Source organism: Bidens hawaiensis, unplaced genomic scaffold (genome assembly GCF_021521415.1).
Source record: "Bidens hawaiensis isolate Kalapana, Puna unplaced genomic scaffold, B.hawaiensis_p1.1 tig00042269_1, whole genome shotgun sequence".
NCBI lineage: Eukaryota > Viridiplantae > Streptophyta > Magnoliopsida > Asterales > Asteraceae > Bidens > Bidens hawaiensis.
In genome coordinates, this window is record NW_027497476.1 from 17,901 (window position 1) to 38,727 (window position 20,827).

The following is a 20,827-nucleotide window of genomic DNA, read 5'->3' on the forward strand; positions in this document are numbered from 1 at the left end:
CATATACGTCGATGATGTTATTATAGTAGGAAACAACAAAGAGAAAATACAAGAGACAAAGATCCATCTTGATAGGAGATTCAACATTAAAGATTTGGCTCCCTTAAATACTTTCTCGGAATCGAGGCTTCTCGAACGAAAGACGGGTTAGTACTTAGCCAGCGAAAATACACTCTAGACATTCTGGAAGATAGCGGGATGCTAGGGTGTAAACCGAGCTTGTTCCCGATGGAACAAAATCTAAAACTTGAAGTTGATGATGAAGATGTTCGTGTGGATGCCAACATGTATAGACAATTAGTAGGGAGGTTGCTTTATCTCCAAGCCACAAGACCGGATATCACGTACTCGGTAAAGCCAATTTGTGTCTGAACCTCTCCAAAGCCACTTAGATGTCTTCATGAGGGTACTAGGTTATTTAAAGGCAACATTGGGACAATGAGTTTTCTTTCCTAAAGACAGAGGGACAAACTTGGTCACGTATTGTGATGCCAACTGGTTAGGGTGCCCCTTCACAAGAAGATCATGAACAGGATACCTTCTACTCTTGGGGGGAGCTCCCGTTTCTTGGAAATCCAAGAAACAATATGTTGTTTCTCTATCCTCAGCCGAAGCTGAATACCGGGCCATGGCAACCACTACGTGTGATATTTTATGGATGCGATGGCTCCTAAAGGGTCTCGAAGCTGAACAAAGTGGACCTACACCACTTTATTGCGACAACCAAGCGGCACAACACATCACGAATAACCCGGTTTTCCATGAGCGAACAAAGCATGTAGATAGGGACTGTTACTTCATCAAAGAACGGGTCGAATATCAAGAAATAGAATCCCTTTGCATTAGCATGAAGATGCAAATAGCCGACCTCTTCACCAAAGCTTTGGGATCCCGACAACTTGAATCTTCACTCGTCAAGATGGGCATTGCGAAATTTACACGCTCCATCTTGAGGGGGGAGTATTGGATTGCATGATTTTGTTTCCTGTTTTTCCTCTGCGTCAAGTAAAACACGGGATCCACAATTAGTTCCTAGTTTAATAGGTTTTCCATATTGATGTTTTTTTGCTTTTTTTTCCTCCATTTTTTTTTGTATTGTGAGATTTGATTTTTCAATGAAAAACCCTCTGCGCCAAATCCTTCACGATTTACGCCCCTAATTTTATGTGGTGGGCAATACTTTGTTAGCTTTTCATTATTCTTCAACTTAGATTGTGGAGCCAATTTATATTACGAAGCTTATACGAGGATTTAAGTTAGGTTCCATAAATTTGAGTGTTATAATGCTGATATTGAGTTAGAAATGCTATAACTTGCATTAATTATTGATTAGAACAATGGTTTATGATTACGTACATAATTGAAATAGTGAAAATTAAACTATTACCGTTCTTAACCTAAAATGAATTTCTCTCGTTTATTAGATGATAACAAGTTAAAAAAAATACTAGGTTGATCTCCATTAGGAATGAACATTATATACTGAATGTTGTTACCATACCGATAGATGATACGGTATTTGGTATCCTAATTTTCAAAAAAATCGGTAATTGTGTTTCCAATAATGGTAACAGTTAGAGATGGGCATTTTGTAAGGAGTACCAGTACCATACCAATATTATACCGGTACTGTATCAAACCAGTACCATATCGATGGATTTAGTACACATATTCCAGAAATTCGGTATATGGCAGCTGAATCAGCTTTATCCCTAATAACACATGACGACTAAATCATTTTGAGCCCGACCAAAGCAAAAATTCAAGGCTTTTTTTTAAAAACCAAGTTGTTACTTTTGATTTCTATCTGACATGAAAACTATTAAAAGAAATTTATATAATACATAACCAACTTATAACCTGTCTAAAGTATAAGAGTGGTAGAGAATTTCAGCAACAATTAGCTACCTGTTTGTGAGGAGATAATTCCGATAGCAAACACCAAAGTAAAGCTCTCAAATTAACCAAGCTGATTAAATAAGAGAAAATTCATAAAATAGTTTATTTTAACCATTTTTTTTTCAGAAATAGCCTAGATTTTCAAAGAATTTCAAAAATAGCATATTTTTTTCATCGAAACCAAGAACTGATCTAACGGATTAGTATAGCCTATCAGATGTTGACACGTATTCAATTTTCCGGCGGATCCGATGCTTTTATAAGCTATCCGACATATTCGTGTTTTTGGCGACATAATAATAAATAATCGGATCTGACAGTTCAGCTCAAGTTTGTTGGATCCGACTGTTTAATATGCCCATCTAAACCCTAGACAATTCTTGTTTTAGGCGACGTAAAAATATACAGTCGGATATGACAGTCCAATTAATGTATCCGTCAGATCCGACTATTTAATTTGTCCATCGGAGCCCTAGATTTTCAATTCGGGGGTTTTTATTTTGATTTCTAGAGCGAAATTGAGCACTATGGTTGTTTTCTCCTCGAAAAACTAAGCGATTTGTAATATTTATTTGTTTGATTTTGTTGAGAAATAAGAAAGATGGAGATGGAGGTTGGTTATAGAGGTTTTAGATTTGAGAGGTAGATTATGATGAATTCTGTTGGACCCATTAAAAATTATGTCGGATCCGATGGTTCTTTAACGAATTCCGTCGGATCCATTAATACGTTGACACGTGGCATGATTTTAAAGGTCCAAAAATTCTGTCGGAGGGTGTTGAAGTCCTGTCGGGTCCGACAACAAAAATAGACTATTTTAGAGATTTTTTATAAACCTAAGCTATTTTTTAAGAAAAATAGGTCAAACTAAGGCTATTTTAGAATTTTTTTCCTCAAACTAATAGTAGTTAATCCATATTTCATTAAAAAGTGATGGTCAAATTTGTGTTGGTAATAAGTTATAAAGTAAGTACGAGATGTTCATTAGATACAGATTGGCAATTGGATCAAAAAACTTTAATAAATGGTTTATTTTTTTATTATACTCTGATAGATAATGGATTAAATAATTACATACAATATCGTCTATTTTGTTTCAACAACTACCAAAATTTTTACTTTTCATTCCTGCGTGTTAAAAGTTATAAATATCGTCTATAATGTTTCGTCAACGTCACACATATAGTCCCTAACATGAATGTCTATGAAAAAAATATATTAAAATTTTCAAAATAAACATTTTACCCTTTAGTCGAAGAAAACAAATTTAAAAGCCTCAGAGAGATTTTTTTTTGTCTTGTCTTTTAATTTTAAATTATACAAATAATTGAAAGAATCAAGGCCGCTTAAGTTGTTTCTCTCTCACCACCACAGCACCACCCCACCTTTGTCTTCTCCAACAAGCTAGGACCATATTCACATCACCACACTATTGCGGCCAACAATTTTTGTCTCAACCAAACCAAGAACCTCCTTTGATCATATTCTACAACCTGCACCCAAATTTTCTAAGTGTGTTTTGTTGATCAATTCTTCATGTAAGTAATAAATTGTATGAATAAAAAACAAACCTATAAACATGTTACAACAGAGAGAGTAGTAACCGCAACAGAGAAGGACGTAAACAACATGATTGTTAGCTTGGTCGAGTTCCCCTTTAGAATGTATAGTTAAGAATGGTGTTTGGGTTCTTGAGAGGAACCCGATTTAGGAGAGAGGAGACACACAAAATTGTATGTGTGTGAAATTAGGTTATGATGTTATTACTCTCTTTATATATACACCCAAGGGGAAACCCTTTATTAGTTAATTATAGGTAATATATCCCATCAACAATTACCAAACAAATATATAATAATGTATAGTTAATATTTTGATCTATTATAATATAAATAATTATAATGGTCATATATAAATATATATTTTTTCTTACATTCTCCCACTTGGCCGAGTAATCATTTATTATGAGTATTAGATAAGTCTGATCAGGAGTTAACACTCATTTTAGCTTTAAACTCAAACTGGAGCAGAGAAATGTCGTCATTGAATTGAACATCAGCTCAAGACTCCCATTAATCATACTGCAGTCCTTATTTAAAACCTAAGTAGTTATGATCAAAATTTTCAAGTAATCCCTTCAGAACGTTTGATTTGTGTATTAATTCGTCTATATGTCATTATGCATGCAAAACATATTAAGAGACGTACAAAATCAAAACAGATGAGGAATTTTAATAGTTAATCATTCATAGTATGATATGCATTTGCGCATAGTAATCAATAACTCGTCATTATTATAAGCGCTTTCATAATATTTATGGGTGAGACTTTTAGTTATCGGATCCTTAAGCATATCGTGAATGTATTCGATACGAAAATTTAGATTTCTCAATTTTTTCATAAACGAATAATTAGTTTCATATCGAAATTTAATGCATCACCTCTCGAACTGTTACTGTTTGAGAAAACATGGTAGCTGACTTTATCACAGTAATTCTTCAATATATAATTTATATGGAGTTAATAAACTTATGAGTCCACTGATAACTTTCAACAACATTTATCACTAATTGCGTTGTGATTGATCAACATATTATGTCATTATAACTTAGATTGTTGTTATCTGTTTATTATGATTCCTCCATGGGATAGATTTATCTGCTGACATAAGAATATATCCCGAAAATTACATTATGTTATCTTTGAATATAACAAATTTTAGAGTAATCAACCGGTTTGAGTTCTCACTTTTACTTTTTAAATTATCTCAAATTGTTATGATATATATCATGTAAGAGATATCTCTAAGATCTATCATATCAAAGTATGTATGAACATATGTAACATATACTTGTCAAAAGAGTGTAATCTATATAAGGACAAGTTTGATTTAGCCGCTCCCACTCATTTTAAGGTAGGTACATTAATCCACTTGGTTCTTGATGAACATAGTTGTATTAAGATTTCATCACATTATGATGTTGCATAACCCATATGCGGATTTTATTGACTTATAGACTAAATGTTCTTTGACCTTCAGTTTATAACTTTTAGGTTGTTTTATGAACATACAAATATGTAAGCCAATTGTTATGGAAAGTTTTCTTAATGTTCATCTAATGTAGCTCTAAACTATTTTAAGCTACTTGAACAATGACGATCCTCAAAGAAATATTTTGTAATATAGGTAAGAAGATTCTTTGATGATTTATTCCCTCTTGAATATAACTTTTAATAATCAATCATGCTTCTTAGTGTGTTAACATTTGTGTTAGGATTTAGTTTAGTTATGAACACCCTTACGTGTTTCAACAAAATCTCAAATGTTATTATGACTTATGGAGTCAATTTTGCTAATAATAGCTTTATTCCATTTAGAAGATTGATTGATATTAATGGTTTAATTAGAAGAGGTCTGATCAGTAAGCTTTCCAACATCCATTTTAACTTTAGTTAGGGAGGTTACATAATTATCAATGTTAGTAGGTTTAAAACCTAGATGCCCTCCTGAGTTGATTATTGGGTAATTTTAAAAGTCTCGGTTTTATGGATTAGCTCTTGGTTAGGTTGCTATCATTTTTAAGATTCTAAGTGTGTAAGAATTGGTGCAGTATGGTGTACAAGAGGTGTAATTGAAGTTAAATTTGGAGTAAAGTTTAATGACTCTCCCCCCCCCCCCTTCTTGTACTCCTAACAAGTCATTATAAGGACTTTTACTGCTCCCACTGATCTTAGAAACCTTTAGAAAATTAGCATGCCTAGGGTTAATATTTAAAGACCAATAGATTCTAATAGAGAAACAAATTAATGATGTAAGTCGTCGTAGTTTCTCTTGTGAGGATTCTTTTAGTAAGGAATCGGAGTATGCCCACATTTAAGAAACAATGAAACTTTTGTAAGAGTAGTAATAAATTCTAAAGAGATAAGTTTTGATAGAATAGTGTTGTGATGGAGCAGTGTCTAGTACAAGAGGTGTAATTGAGATAATATCAAGTTTTCACTCCCCACCTCTTGCAAATCTTGCAGATTATGATCAAGACACTTAATGCTCCCACTAATCTTTAATGTCTCTAGAAAAACTACATAGGAGTTTCAATGATATACGTGATATGGGAATATGTCTGTAATAACCAAAATTTTTGGTCTTTATTTTTATAATAGTAATACAATAAAAAAAAGAAGAAAGAAAGCGAAATTACTTAATTTGAAGTATATAGTTCATAAATATGTCAAAAAGGAAATCGTATTATATATGTATAAAAAATCAGTGCCTAATACAATAAATATAGAAACAATTGGAGAAGATGGCAAGTTAACTTTAGGATAGATAAAATTTCAAATTAGTTTTTGTCCAGGAGAGGTAATTGTGGTTCGAAGTTTTCAAACGTGGCAATTTTTCAATCTTATCATTTGTTCATATCTATACCTTCATTGTAAAGAAAACTAACTATAAATACTATAAATAATTATGGAGAAACCTTTAAACATTCCCCTAAACATACCTCTCACACTAAATTCCGGCTTTGATTAACATTCCGGTAAACCGGAGTAAACCAAAACAATGGCTTTGTTCACCATCTACGCCCCATAGCTATCCCCACCACCTCGCGACATCACGACGAAACCAACCTTAACCGAAAATATTTTTATCACTACCGTTAAATATAAGGTAACACCACTTCGTTACTATCTTTAACTATTTTCACTTTATTGATACTATCCGGTCATTTCATCACGTTCAGGAAACCCGTAAAGCTCAAAACATATTTCCGGCCAACCTATAGTTTTTCTGGCAAAGTATCGAAGAAGAAGAAGTAAAGCGAGGTCTAGTTTATCATCTCATTATTTCATATATTCATCAATTAATCCAAGTTTAGTTAAACTGGGTTAGTACAAAACCTACTAAACACAAGGGTAGGGGTTTGAAACCCATTCCTTGGATCCTCTGTTATACTTTTTAGAATCATGAATTATTTATGAATGAACCCTATGTCTTCTTCACTTATGGTTTAAATATTTGTAGTTATTTAACATATAAAAGAATAATACCAACTGTTCTTATAAACTGACATCATTTCCATATGTTAGGGACTATATTGCTGTGAAATTATAATAAAAATAAATAAATAAAGTAAAACAATAAAACGTAATCCAATACTCTACCCCCTTGTAATTCTTAAATATAAATAATGAATATGATTTCAATATAAAATTTATGAACTCCTTTTATAATTTTATACAAAAGATAGAACTTTTATTTATTCTTCTAAAAATAATAATAATAAGAATGTTTCTAAGTAAGTTATTAAACACGAATCAACTTCTGTTTTGAAAACTTATTAATATACGTCTATATTTGTTAATTAAAGATAAACTAGTTTATTTTGTTAGGACTTATATTAAATTAAATATAACATTTAAACAATTTAAATATTACTCTAATAAATACATATAACTATTTATATGTAGATAACTAGAACGCTCGTGAACAAGTTCTTATTGTCTTGGATTATTAAAGGTACGGATCCTTACTCCCACTCTTCATTGCTTTCATATTCAATTGATATAAACTTATTGAGTTAATATATATTTTATAACTCCTCACGTTTTTGAATTATCAATTCATTTGGATGTCCGTTTGATTCCATATCTGACTAAACATTGGATTTAGCTTTCATGTCATGCGATATTATTATGTTTGATTATACTCATTATCGCATGTTCCGATATATGTTACGAAAATATGTTTGCTATGAGTTATATGAATAAGTTCATTTGTATTCCGATACCCTGAGTGTCGCTTCTCGTGGAGTGTCCCATGAGCATGTTGTTGCGGCACCGACAACATGTGCACCACCCGTGATGGTGAGATCAGTTCACGGCGTCTCTTAAGTACAAGTGGTACATATGACTATTAGGAGGCGTATGGATCGGTCCTAGGATTAATATTAAGGAGATGGATAGCGGGTATGCCAACTCGCCATCTCATGTGATAAATATGCAGAAGTAGCTACCTGTATGTTGTCACGTTTTATGTTCGCTCATGGGTACATCCGTATGATACGATTTATTTTATTTAAGTTACTTTGCATCGTATCATTATCATAAGTTCAATCTAAATTACGTTTCATTAAATCATTTTGAGCCTATTATTCCGTACTGAGCATTCGGCTCATTCCGTCGTTCTTATTGTTTTTTTTACAGGTACACAAGTTACTATGGGCGGGGTTAAGAGAGAAGAATAAAGCATCAGGATCATAATAAAATATCTTTTGACCATACTAGTTTGTAAAATAGCCTTAAGTTTACCTTATCTAATGTATTATAAGTTTGACAAGTAAATAAATAAAATCATGTCTTTTGTTCAGAAACCATGTTTATTGTGACACGTCAGCCCAATCCGGGCCGGGGTGTTACAGCTATGGTATCAGAGCAAAAGGCTCTTTCCTGTAGAAAACTTAAACATAGTAATTAAGACCTGTGAGGAATGGGTAGAATATAGGATTTGATTAAGTTAGAAATAGTTATGATATTCTAATCCTTGCGTCTATTCTTTTAGATGCCTCCTCGTCGTCAACCTCGTCGAAATGTTCGCACTGACCGCCCTCACAACGAAACTACTTCTAACTAAACCCCAGTTGATCCAAATGTAATTGCTGTGGTTAACCAAGCTATTGCTGGTTTGCTTCCAAACCTTGTTGCCAAAACTGTTGAAGCCGTTATTCAACAAACTCGTCCCCCATAACACACCAATGACAATCACAATTCTGGTCCTGCCACTGGTGAGAACACCATAAACAACAATGCTAATGGTATACACATGTGGATCGAGAAATTCCAAAAGCAAAAGCCGAAATCTTTCAGCCATGCAACTAATCCCATCGAAGCAAGAAACTGGATAGCCCATATTGAGAAGATCTTTGATGTTCTTGGAGTTGCGGATTGTAGGTTCCCAGCCGGATCTACACGAGATATCTCGTTCTACGTAGGTGCGGAATCCCTACGTAAGACGTTACGAGCGTAGAAGACGATACGATTAAACACACGTTACAATAAACAAATACTCGTTATATTGCAACCTTAAACACGTGATATCAATCACTGATTACAGGACTCTCTGACTCGTAAACTAAAACTGATTGAATTCTTCTCAAACTCATGCCGTAGCTTAAGTTATATATCATGACAACTTCGCCTGGCATGTTCAGGCGAAGTTGTCACTAACTTCGCTTGTCTAACAAGTTCGCCTATATCAGCGAACTTGTTAGCAACTTCGCTTACATACAAACTCAAATCCAAACGACTCGATTACAGACACTAGACACTGAACTACTGACATCATGTACCAACAGACTCCCCCTTGGCAGTAGCTTCATCTCTTTATCTTCAAGCACGTGTCTTGTAATCTTCAACAATCCTGAATCTTCATCTTTAAGCATTCACTCCTTCTCGTACACATACCGAAACAACTCTTTGATATTTCCTCACTTCGTCTTTCCAAGCAGGAATATAAAAGATTTTCTTCTCATTCAGCACCTGCAGATCAGCTCGAGACAGGTTCACTAGATGCATCGGATCATAGACTCTCAGCAGCTCTTGTTCATCTTCGTCTTCCATCACTGCTTCAGCTGTCTCACAATCTGCATACTACCACTTCAACTCTTTGAGCACATCCTTGGGCATTTGTTTCATCGGCAATTCTTTCAAACACCGGATCGGTTTATACTTCATAATCATCCAAGGCTTGCCATCTGCTCTCAACCCCCTATCTTTGTCTTCGATAAGTTTACCCTTCTGTGGTTTTAGCAGCTCAAACTTCTTTTCCTTTATACTCTCCTTCCAAACGATCTTCCCAATGACTCTAGCCATGTTGTCATCACTTCGATTTATCAATCCCAATCTGGCTAAGTCTTTCACTTCACACTCTGGCAATGTGTTCAACGATCTCAACAATCTTTTGAAGTACTGAACGCCATCATACCTTTTAATCACGAAGAGCCTCAACTGCTCATCGTATATCCAGCAAATAATCCCCTTTCTCGCTTCAGCATAGCCTCTAATGTTGTAACTCTTCTTAAACATTGTAGGGACCGCTGGTTTCTTCGTTTTGACGAACCACTGAGCATAGCCTTCTTTCCATCTAGGCTGCTCTTCCCATTCCGTCTCATCATTCCCAATCTCTTGACTCATATCTGCGTTATCTACTTTCGGTATCTCATGCTCCGCATTCTCTTCTACTATCTCTCCCTCTTCTATCTCATCATCAATCACAATCTCTTCTCCAATCTTCTCAATCTCATCACTCGGTAATACATCATCATCACACATAAAGTCATCATCCATCTCCTCAACCTCCACTACCACCACATCATCACCACCAGCTGCAGTTGTCGACTCCCCCTGAGTTGTGGAAGTCCCAAGAGCTTGTACAGTTCTTGGCAACTCACCACCTGCACCTTTCGATGCATTGGGATCATCGTCTCTATCATTGCGCTTCTTCGTCCTCAACTCATCGCCTTTACAGCTCATCTCCCCCTGAGATGCCAAGAACTCCTTCAGAGCATCTATGATTTTTCCATGTTCTACCAGCAGGGACGACTGCATCTGATTCTCTGCAACTAGGCGTTGAATAGCCTGGGTCTGGATAAGATTAATCCTTGACTGCTCTGCCACGACCCGTTCAAGTGCTACTATTCGTTCTGAGTCTGATAAGGTTGCATCGAAATCAAACCTCATGTGTGATGTATCTTGAGTGTACTGAGGAGGGATTTCCGATGTAACCGGGACCTCAGAAGTAGACGTAACCACAGGTGGTATCGTCACCGATAACCCTGCAGTGGCCACAACCGTCGACTCGATAAATTGTGCCATGACCTCCGTTGGAGTAACAATCGGAGGTGGCAACGAAACGATATCCGGAGTCGGTAGTTGGAATGAAGTTGGTAGGAGGCCAAAGGCAGATGAGGTAGCCACCACGGGAACGTCCGTGGCGCTTGGCCTTGTAACCTGTAATGATGAGGGAACAAAAGTCATACCGGACAGTGCTGGTGGAGTGAAACGTACCACCCTAGAGCTCTCACCGGCTCCCGATCCTGCACCTGCCCGTTCCCTTCTTGATCTACGGATCAACTGTTGAACTTCTTCTTCATAGTCTGACTCGCTGTCATCATCAGTTCTTTTTCTTTTCCCATGAACCCGTTCATGTGTTACCAAAATCCGTCTTGCTTCGGCCAATTCATCATCAGAATCTGAGCCAGCCACCGTTGTAGCTGCCCTAGTCACCGAGACCTGTATATGTTCCTCTGGGTCCACCCTCTCCATGTCAAAAAATCCTTGACCACCAAACTCTGCGTCAAGGTCAACGTTCTCCTCCGGTGACACAACAGGTGTAGGTCCCCCCCGGGGCGTCGCCGATCGATACGAGATCCGCACGAGGTCTAGGAGTGCGGAATCCTCCTAGACTCGTTTATTGGTGTAAAGAGGAAGAACACAAACACGTACACGAACAAATACACGAACAAATACAAGAACGGGATAATCAAATCTGCAGATTCTTATTTAATAATCAAAACACGTTACATACCGTAACCAAACAGAAAACACGACTGACCCGAGGTGAGCTCTACCTCGGGTCGTCTCACACGACTCTCCTTGTCTCTTACTCTCTTTAAACAAACAAACTGCTCAAAACACACACTAATTTCTGGATTCCTAACCCTAAACACGACACACATATATATATATAAACTTCACGGGCTTGGGCCTGTAGGCGAAGTTGTTACAACTTCGCCTATGGCAGAAGTTGTGCTAACTTCGCCTATGGCGAAGTTGTTCTAACTTCGCCTGTGGCTTTCCGCTGGTCAGAATTGCATAGCGACGGTCACAAAATGCACCAACAGTCTCCCCTTTGACCGTTGCTCTCAATTCTAACAAACACAAAAGATCATCTGTTACACGACATGCACCAACAGTCCCCCTCTTAACTGATGATCTTCTGTTTGCGGTCAACCAGCCGTGTCTGAATCTGTCATGTAGCTTCACAAATCTACCAATCACCCAGCGTCTTCCATATCAGATCTTCCCTCAGTGTAAGCTTCTCTGACTATAACGATTGAGGTCTTTGAAATGCATGCATCCTCGTGCCAATAGATCATCTCAACCAATCACGTGAGTCCATCTGACTTCACCAACACGTGAAGTTGGGCTTCCTCCACAACTTCACCAACTCGTCGGCATACGATAAGGTTTAATCTTTAACTACTCAACATCAAGTGATCAATTTCATCACAAAACCACCTTGACAGAATCTAACACATGACCATTAATATATTTCGAAGCATCTTCAATCACCAGGGATAACGATCAAGAACATAAACACTTTAGTTCCCGATTAAATCCAACTTGTTCCAGAATTTTCACTCTAATAAATAAGCATCACGTTTCAGGATCCAATTCTCGAATGCCTTGAAAATAACATAAATAATATGCTCTGACCGCAATCCAGTAATGACGAAAACCTTCAGTTCAATTTGACTTTCTTCAGTTGGTCAACCTCGAACAACAACAATTTCATTGCCCACAAACACCCAAATATGTGTCAATATCCAGTTTCAATCAATATCCCATTCACAACCTCAACTCCATATCCAGAGTTGACACGTATTTGTTCACACGTAAGACCCAGAGATAACAAGTTTCACTCGTTGACGGAACAACATCTCTGGTCTCACAATAATCGTGTACACCTGGCCATACAGACGAAAACTCCAAAACACTCTTTTTTTTTTCTCGTTAACTTCGCCTAAAGTCAACTTCGCCTGTCCATAACTTCGCCTGGCTATAACTTCGCCTGTCCATAACTTCGCCTGACTGATAAGCGAACTTGTGAGGTAGGCGAAGTTGTGAATAACTTCGCTTAACCTTATATCTTCGCCTAAACCCTACGAACAGTGACGGCAACTTCGCCTGATGAACAATAACTTCGCCTGCGGCGCTGTTCGGCCAGAAACGCACAGAAACGTGCCAGAAACACCAAAACGCAGATCTCGAACCATAGCATAAGAGCCTAAGGCTCTGATACCACTTGTAGGTCCCCCCCCGGGGCGTCGCCGATCGATACGAGATCCGCACGAGGTCTAGGAGTGCGGAATCCTCCTAGACTCGTTTATTGGTGTAAAGAGGAAGAACACAAACACGTACACGAATAAATACACGAACAAATACAAGAACGGGATAATCAAATCTGCAGATTCTTATTTAATAATCAAAACACGTTACATACCGTAACCAAACAGAAAACACGACTGACCCGAGGTGAGCTCTACCTCGGGTCGTCTCACACGACTCTCCTTGTCTCTTACTCTCTCTAAACAAACAAACTGCTCAAAACACACACTAATTTCTGGATTCCTAACCCTAAACACGACACACACACATATATATATATATATATATATATATATATATATATATATATATATATATATATAAACTTCACGGGCTTGGGCCTGTAGGCGAAGTTGTTACAACTTCGCCTATGGCAGAAGTTGTTATAACTTCGCCTGTGGCTTTCCGCTGGTCAGAATTGCATAGCGACGGTCACAAAATGCACCAACAACAGGAGCAGCAGGTATAGCTTGAGGTGCTCCTGCCTGTTGTGGTGCCGGATCCCTAAACTCGTCCCTTCGAGCAGGCACATACCCCGGGTTGATCAAATACCCGAATAGTGGAGTATGCCGAGGACGGAGCTCAGGTTTGCTCCTCGCACTGGAGGATCTGCATTGGGCAAAGATCCTTTTGCTCACACTTTCTACGTATCGGATTGGGCAGCGTTGAGGTAGCGTTGGAGCAACATGATTCAAGATCATTTGGAGAAATCTTGGATACATGATAAATCTCTCACGCGCCACCGCTCTTCGTTGTCGATCGATCTCGTAGAAGACCATCTGACTAAAGCTGTAACGCTTGTTATAAGTCAGAGCAGTCATAGCCGACTGCATGGTCGCGCCCATGCCATCAGTGCCCGCCTTTCTCCCTGACATGCATACAATCATGACATGCATAAGAAAGCGCCACTGGTCAAGTAAGAACTCCTTCCTTCTCTGGGTATCTCCCAAGGGACCTGAGTATCCCATCCTCAAAAACGCTCCATCACGGAAAGGAGCCACAAAATCTGTCGGGTCATCCCTCGTCTCATCTCCAAAACGTAATGCCGCCCGGATCTCTTCAGATGAGAACTGAACAATATGATTGTTGACTGTTGCGCGCATCACCGGGGGCTCGACCCTACAGTCATATTCCACGGTCTGCCAAAAATCCTCAATGTTTGGCAAGGATATTGGCAGTGTTGTCGTAATCGCGTGGAATATACGCGAGCGTAATAGGAACGTGATGATTTCACGGAAATCATCAACTCCGCTCGCCTCCGGGTCTAATGTTATATACATGTTGTGACCCGGGAAGAACTGTCTCTGGTTATCACCACGGTCATCTCCGCCTGCACCACCTACAGCAGCCATATCTGCATCAAACAGACTAAGTTAGATACACGTCAACGCAAATCACAAGTTCGCCTGTTACCATGAGCGAAGTTATGATCTATTCTGTATAGGCGAAGTTAGAGGTGGGGCGAAGTTGGGAACAACTTCGCCTCAACTTGAACTTCGCCGGATTACAGTTAAGTAAAAAGGTTCAGGCGAAGTTAATGATAACTTCGCCTAACCACAACATCGCCTCATAAACTGTTTCAAAAATAATTATCAGGCAAAGTTAAACCTCAGGCGAAGTTACGGATAACTTCGCCTAAACTGCAACTTCGCCGAATATGAAACGGCGACAAATCAGTTTTTCGAACGACGTGATTCGGTCAATTTTGAGATTGTGGTCAGTTAAGCACATGTTTTAGAGACAATCTGGTTGATTAATATGTTTACGATCACGTGAATGTAAGTTTGAGAATCGGTTATTGAAGGTTCGAAAAACGAGGTCGTGAATCAGGTCGATACGACCTCTGAGAAACATCAATTGTCAACGAATAATCGATGAATCGACACTACACACCTTTAATCGGAGTTGAAAACGAGAAAGAATGAACACAGAATGTTTTAATCGATAAGTTCGCTTAGGGTTTAGTAGATAAGTTCGCTGGGTTTTGAGAATTATAAACTGTTTGACCATAAAACTTCTTTATATAGGGTCAGAATTTTACAGGCGAAGTTGTGGATAACTTCGCCTATCGCAGGCGAAGTTAAGCACAACTTCGCCGATATCAAATTTTCAAAACAAACCCTATAATTTGAACAATTTGCAATCAAGTTTTAAAACAGCCTTTAAAGCGTTAAATGATACGATCAAGACCAAGTAACCAGGTATAAAAGCATACAACTACATAAGCATAAAAAATTTTAAAAATTAAGTACACGGGATCAAATTTCAGTCTCGATAGGGACTACCATGTTTTAGAAAAGATCCGAACAGGAATCATACTAACTACGTGACTGTCACACAGATCCGTGTTCTGCTGTATTATGACATAAAGAAACAGGTTGTAAGCTGGTAAATGACTTAGAATGGTTTTCATCGTTTCTGTGATACGGGTTAGGTTCAATTAAGCTCAAAACTTAAATGGGCAACAACTCAGAGATTATGATGCCTCCTATCTATTCTCAAAGCGTATTTGGCTTTCCCCAAGTCACCCCGAGTTGACCTCGACCCGTAGTGTCTGATTAAATAGTAAGAACTCTTCGATCTTTGGACTCTTAATCCCGTTCTCTATCTTGCATCTTGATTGAGAAGTCTTATCATTATGAAATCTATAAAGTCTCAATAACTCACACATTATTTATTTATTTTTTTTTTAAGTATTTACACAACTTCAGATAAACTACTGCAAGTCCCGAATCTGGATCACTGCAGTTTCTTGACACGCTATCTTTACGGGAATCAGAACACTCACGGGCTCGTGTATGACTGGGTAATCGCTTTTCTGCCTATCATTCGGAAAGATATATATGGAGACATGCACAACTCTTAAGGAGTTTCCAGATAAAATTGAGTAGATTTAGTTAGTATCACTTATACTTTTACGCACCATAAAAAGCTACCATGACATACAATGACTGTTCTAAAGTCTTTTAGGCCTAATAACTTCACTAGTTAAGCACACAGAATCAGTATATCTATCACTTTCCAAGGTTAGATCAATTTTCTGTTAAACATAGTAAAGGAACTTCTTACGAAGTAGTAGATTTGAAAAATAATTTCATCTCCCACAAAATTTTTTTACTTCTATCGCCCCGATCAAGTCAAAGTCTTCAGGTAAACGGCTATCCTGAAGATCCAATGGATCAGCTGGACCGACCGCATACGAGTATGTGTCCCTCTAACTAAGTATGATCGACTAATTTTCATCAAAAGAATAAAAAAACATCATAAACCGCCCCGGTCACTTTCAGTCATCTGGTTAATGGCTATCCTTATATTCTACAAGTAGAAATGAGGACCAAACATATCCGAAGATATGTCCTTCAAACTGAGGTAACCGACATAATTCTAAGCGATAGTGACGTTTTTTTTTAAACAAATATACTAAGACAAAAAGCAGGGTTACTCGGGATTGATCATCCCATTCAGCTCAACAAGGTTTTGAAATCTAGTTTTGTCGAACGCTTTTGTAAATAAATCAGCGAAATTATCTAGCGTATCAACCTTTTCGAGCATAATCAGTTTCTTCTCAGCACAATCCCGTATAAAATGATGACGGATGTCAATATGTTTAGTTTTACTGTGTTTGACGGGATTGTTAGTTACTGAGATAGCAGCAGTATTATCAATGCAAATAGAAGTATGAGTGAAATTCAGACCTTAATCGCGCAACTGTTGTTGAATCCAAAGAACCTGGGAGCAGCAGTTGGATGCTGCCATGTATTCTGCTTCACAGGTTGAAATAGCGACTGAGGTCTGCTTCTTACATTGCCATGACACTAATCTGCCACCAAGAAACTAACAACCACCTGTAGTTGACTTCCGACTCTGATTGCACCCTCCATAATCAGAATCTGTGTAGGCGACCAACTCCAAGTCTCCTCCTCTCGTGTACCTCAACCCCAGCTTAGGTTTGCCTTTGAGATACCGTAGAATCCTCTTCGCACCCTTCAAGTGAGATTCCTTTGGGTTTGCCTGAAAGCGAGCACAAAGACAAACTGCAAACATTATATCAGGCCTAGAAGCAGTTAAGTACATTAAAGAACCTATTATTGCCCGATATTGGGTTGGGTCCACGTCTGCATCGTTGTCTGACTCAGCACCCAATTTGTGGTTGACGCAGACCGGAGTATCGTATGGAGTGCTGTCCTCCATCTTGAAGCGTTTGAGAACATCATGGACATACTTAGTCTGATGAATGAACATCCCATCTTTCTTCTGATCAACCTGCAGTCCTAAAAGAAAGTTAGTTCACCCATAGCACTCATTTCAAATCTCTTCTTCATGACGGCCTCAAACTCCTGACACATGGCGACTTTTGATGCAGCAAAGATGATGTCGTCCACGTAGACTTGCACCAGTAGAAAGTCGCTCCCTTTTCTCTTGAAGAACAAAGTGCTATCAATCTTTCCCCGTTCAAAACCATTTTCAAGCAAGTAGTCGGATAGTGTAGAATACCAGGCCCGAGGGGCTTGATGTAGGCCATACAGTGCTTTACTTAGCTTGTATACGTGATCAGGAAAGTCTGGGCCAGGAAAACCCGGAGGTTGCTCAACGTACACAACCTCATCGACTTTACCGTTAAGGAAAGCACTCTTCACATCCAACTGAAAAACCTTCATCTCCTTATGAGCAGCAAATGCCAAAAACAATCGGATGGCTTCCAATCTCGCCACAGGAGCAAACACCTCATTGTAATCAATCCCCTCTTGCTGATTAAAACCTTTTACAACCAGCCTTGCCTTGTTCCTGATAATAATCCCTTTCTCATCCCTCTTGCATTTGAAGACCCATTTTGTGCCAATCGCATGCACATTCTTTGGTTTTGCAACCAAGTTCCATACCTCCATCTTCTTAAACTGGGCTAAATCTTCTTGCATGGCTTCGACCCACGAGTTTTCCTTGAGAGCCATTTGATAGTTCTTTGGTTCAATCTGGCTGATAAAGCAGGTGTACAAGCATTCGTTGATTATGCCTGAATCTTTAATGCTTGTATAAACACAGGTGTGCTCATTCAAGCTTTGTCTAGTTTGTACACCGTCGGACAGATCACCTATCACATTCTCCAATGGGTGATTTTTGTGAACTCTCGTAGTCGGAACCGTACTGACTTGCAGATTGTCTTCCAGATTCGAAGATAGCTCATCAATGGATGATTGTTGTTGAGAGTGAAACGGATTGTAGAATTCCTCTTCAGTTGAGGCAGCAGGGGTATTGACAGCATTTGATGAGGAAGGCTGACATTCATCATACTTCGGTCTTTGCACATAATTGTCTTCCTCATCATAAATCATCTTCGAAGCTATTCTTTCATCTACTTCTGCACAATCCAAGTAAGGTATGTTAAAAGATTTGAAAAGTCTATCATAGTCGAAAACCCCAGCGGGTCCCGTGCTTGGTTTTGGTGATTTGTAACTTGTAATATCAGTGTTACACACCACCTCAACCTTGCTATTCGATGTATTAAAGACACGTCTGTAGGGAGTTCCAACAACATATCCGACTAAAATTCCTTCGTCGGCTACTTCACCAAATTTCGAATTTGTCTTTAATATCGAACACGGGGACCCGAATGGTTCAAGACCACTCAAGTTGGGCTTTCACCCATGCATAAGTTCATAGCATGTTTTATTTAATCTTTTAACGGTTAACACTCGGTTAAGGATATAACAGGCTGTTGCAACAGCTTCAGCCCAGAACACCGCAGGAAGTTTCGAATCAGCCAGCATGGTTCTGGCTCCTTCAATTAACGTTCTGTTCTTCCTCTCAGCCACTCCATTTTGTTGCGGAGTATACGGAGCGCTGTACTGGTGTTCTATTCCTTTTTGTAAGCAGAAGAGCTCCATCTGATAGTTCTTGAACTCTGTCCCATTGTCACTCCTGATGTATTTAACTCTTTTTCCCATAATGTTCTCAACTTTGGTAATCAAATTTATTACCATCTGAACAGTTTCGTCCTTTGACTTCAGGAAATATACCCAAGAGTATCGAGAGAAATCATCAGTAATCACCAAGCAGTACGATGTTCCCCCTAGACTTTTTACATTCACAGGACCAAAGAGATCCATGTGAAGTTGGTCAAGGGTACTGACTATTGAGTTAACCTTCTTGGTGCGATGGGATTTCTTGTGTTGCTTTCCCTTTTTGCACGATAAGCATTGATCTTCAAAGTTGAAATTCTTCAAGGGAACACCCAGCACAAGCCCATTCTTGACAATGTAGTTCATTTTCCGAAGATGAATATGCCCCATTCTCCTATGCCATAATTCGGACTCCGATTCAGTTGCTTTCGACAGAAGACAAGATTCTTCTGTTGTCATTTCAGTCGACCTCATGTCCATTATATACGTATTCTTTTCTCTTGGAGCCCTCATAACTATCCAATCCTCTGGTATCTTGAAACCAGGATATAGCACAATTGCTTCATTCTTGGTAAAATGTACGGTGTAGTCTTTGTCACAGATCTGCGAAACATTCAGCAGATTGTGCTTCAGTTCTTCAACAAAATTTACTTTTTCTAACGTCATCTTTCCGTTAGTCACAGTCCCAATTCCTGTGATCCTTCCACCGCTCTCTCCAGCGAAACTCACTCTTCCTCCCTGAACAGGTTTCCATTCGTGTAACAAGTTCTTGTTACCCGTCATGTGCCGGGAACAGCCGCTATCCACAACTCATTGATTGTTTGCAGACCTGTTCAACTGTTCCTGCACGATTAAAGCAGATGATTAAAATCTGGGGACCCAAGACCTATTGGTCTTGGGTCGATACATCCCGTACCTTGGCTGTCCAAAGTTAGTATCAGAATAATTTCTGTAAGTCCTAAAAGGATACCTTCTTGGAGATTGACTATGAGGCCATCCAAACCTTCTTGAATTAAATGAATTATTACTTATGGTTTGGTTGTTAGGAGTGAAAAACTGAGATCTTTTTCTTTGAAAACCTGAATTAGTCCAATTTCTGAACTTTGATGAGTTTTCAGTTTTACCACTATTGTAGTTACAGTTAGTTCTGTTTTCAGTTTTTGAAGGCCTCACACCTCTGAATCTCTGCTTCAGAGGGCAATCAGCAATTAGGTGTCCTAATTGATTACATCTGAAACAACTCCTGTGTTCAACTTTCTTTTCAATAGTTGTTTTAGATGATGAGGCTGCATTACTGCCCGTTTGTCTCACATATGGTGGGACATACGGGTTTAGTGGAGATTTCTTTTCAGTTGTTTTATGTTTCTCTCCACTTTTTGGTAACACTGCCTTTTCTTTTGTCTCACTCAACTCGGATGACTTGTCCGAGTTTGATGAGACAGGACTAGGAACATAAATCTTCACATTAGACACAGGCTTACTCGTTTCGCCTTTACTAACTTCTGGATCTTTAATAGTTACCTTGACCGGAACTGTCTGACTATAATCAACATCAACAGATTTCTGATTACTAGGATCATAAGTGTAATTATGATTGTAAGGTGGTGGAACTTCATGATAACCAATTCCTCCCCTTTTAACTGGGGAACCTTGATCACTAACGAGGTGATCAAGTATAGCGGTGGAATTTCTGAATTTCTCAAGTTTCCTGTTTAGTTCCACCACTTTCACCTGGTGATTAGCTATCTGTTTATCCCTTTCAGCTATTAGTTTGGTTTTCTCTTCTAACACTTCATAGCTAAGATCAATTACTTGAATTTTCTCAGCTAGATTTGCTTTAAGACTTTTAATATCTTTTTTACTAG

General features: G+C 38.4%; 1 protein-coding gene and 1 pseudogene across 2 annotated transcripts in view; one reads left to right on the forward strand and one right to left on the reverse strand.

Annotated features, from left to right (window-relative positions):
• Window positions 1-20,827, reverse strand: part of LOC143593491 (scarecrow-like protein 21 pseudogene) — an 80,552-nt pseudogene that overhangs the window by 15,682 nt on the left and 44,043 nt on the right. The window lies entirely within an intron of this gene.
• The window catches only part of LOC143593489 (uncharacterized), a 37,648-nt gene continuing 17,049 nt past the window's right edge, over window positions 229-20,827 (forward strand). Inside the window, exon 1 of the mRNA XM_077073106.1 lies at window positions 229-344. Within this exon, the coding sequence (XP_076929221.1) occupies window positions 229-344 (116 nt within the window). The remainder of the gene's footprint in view (window positions 345-20,827) is intronic.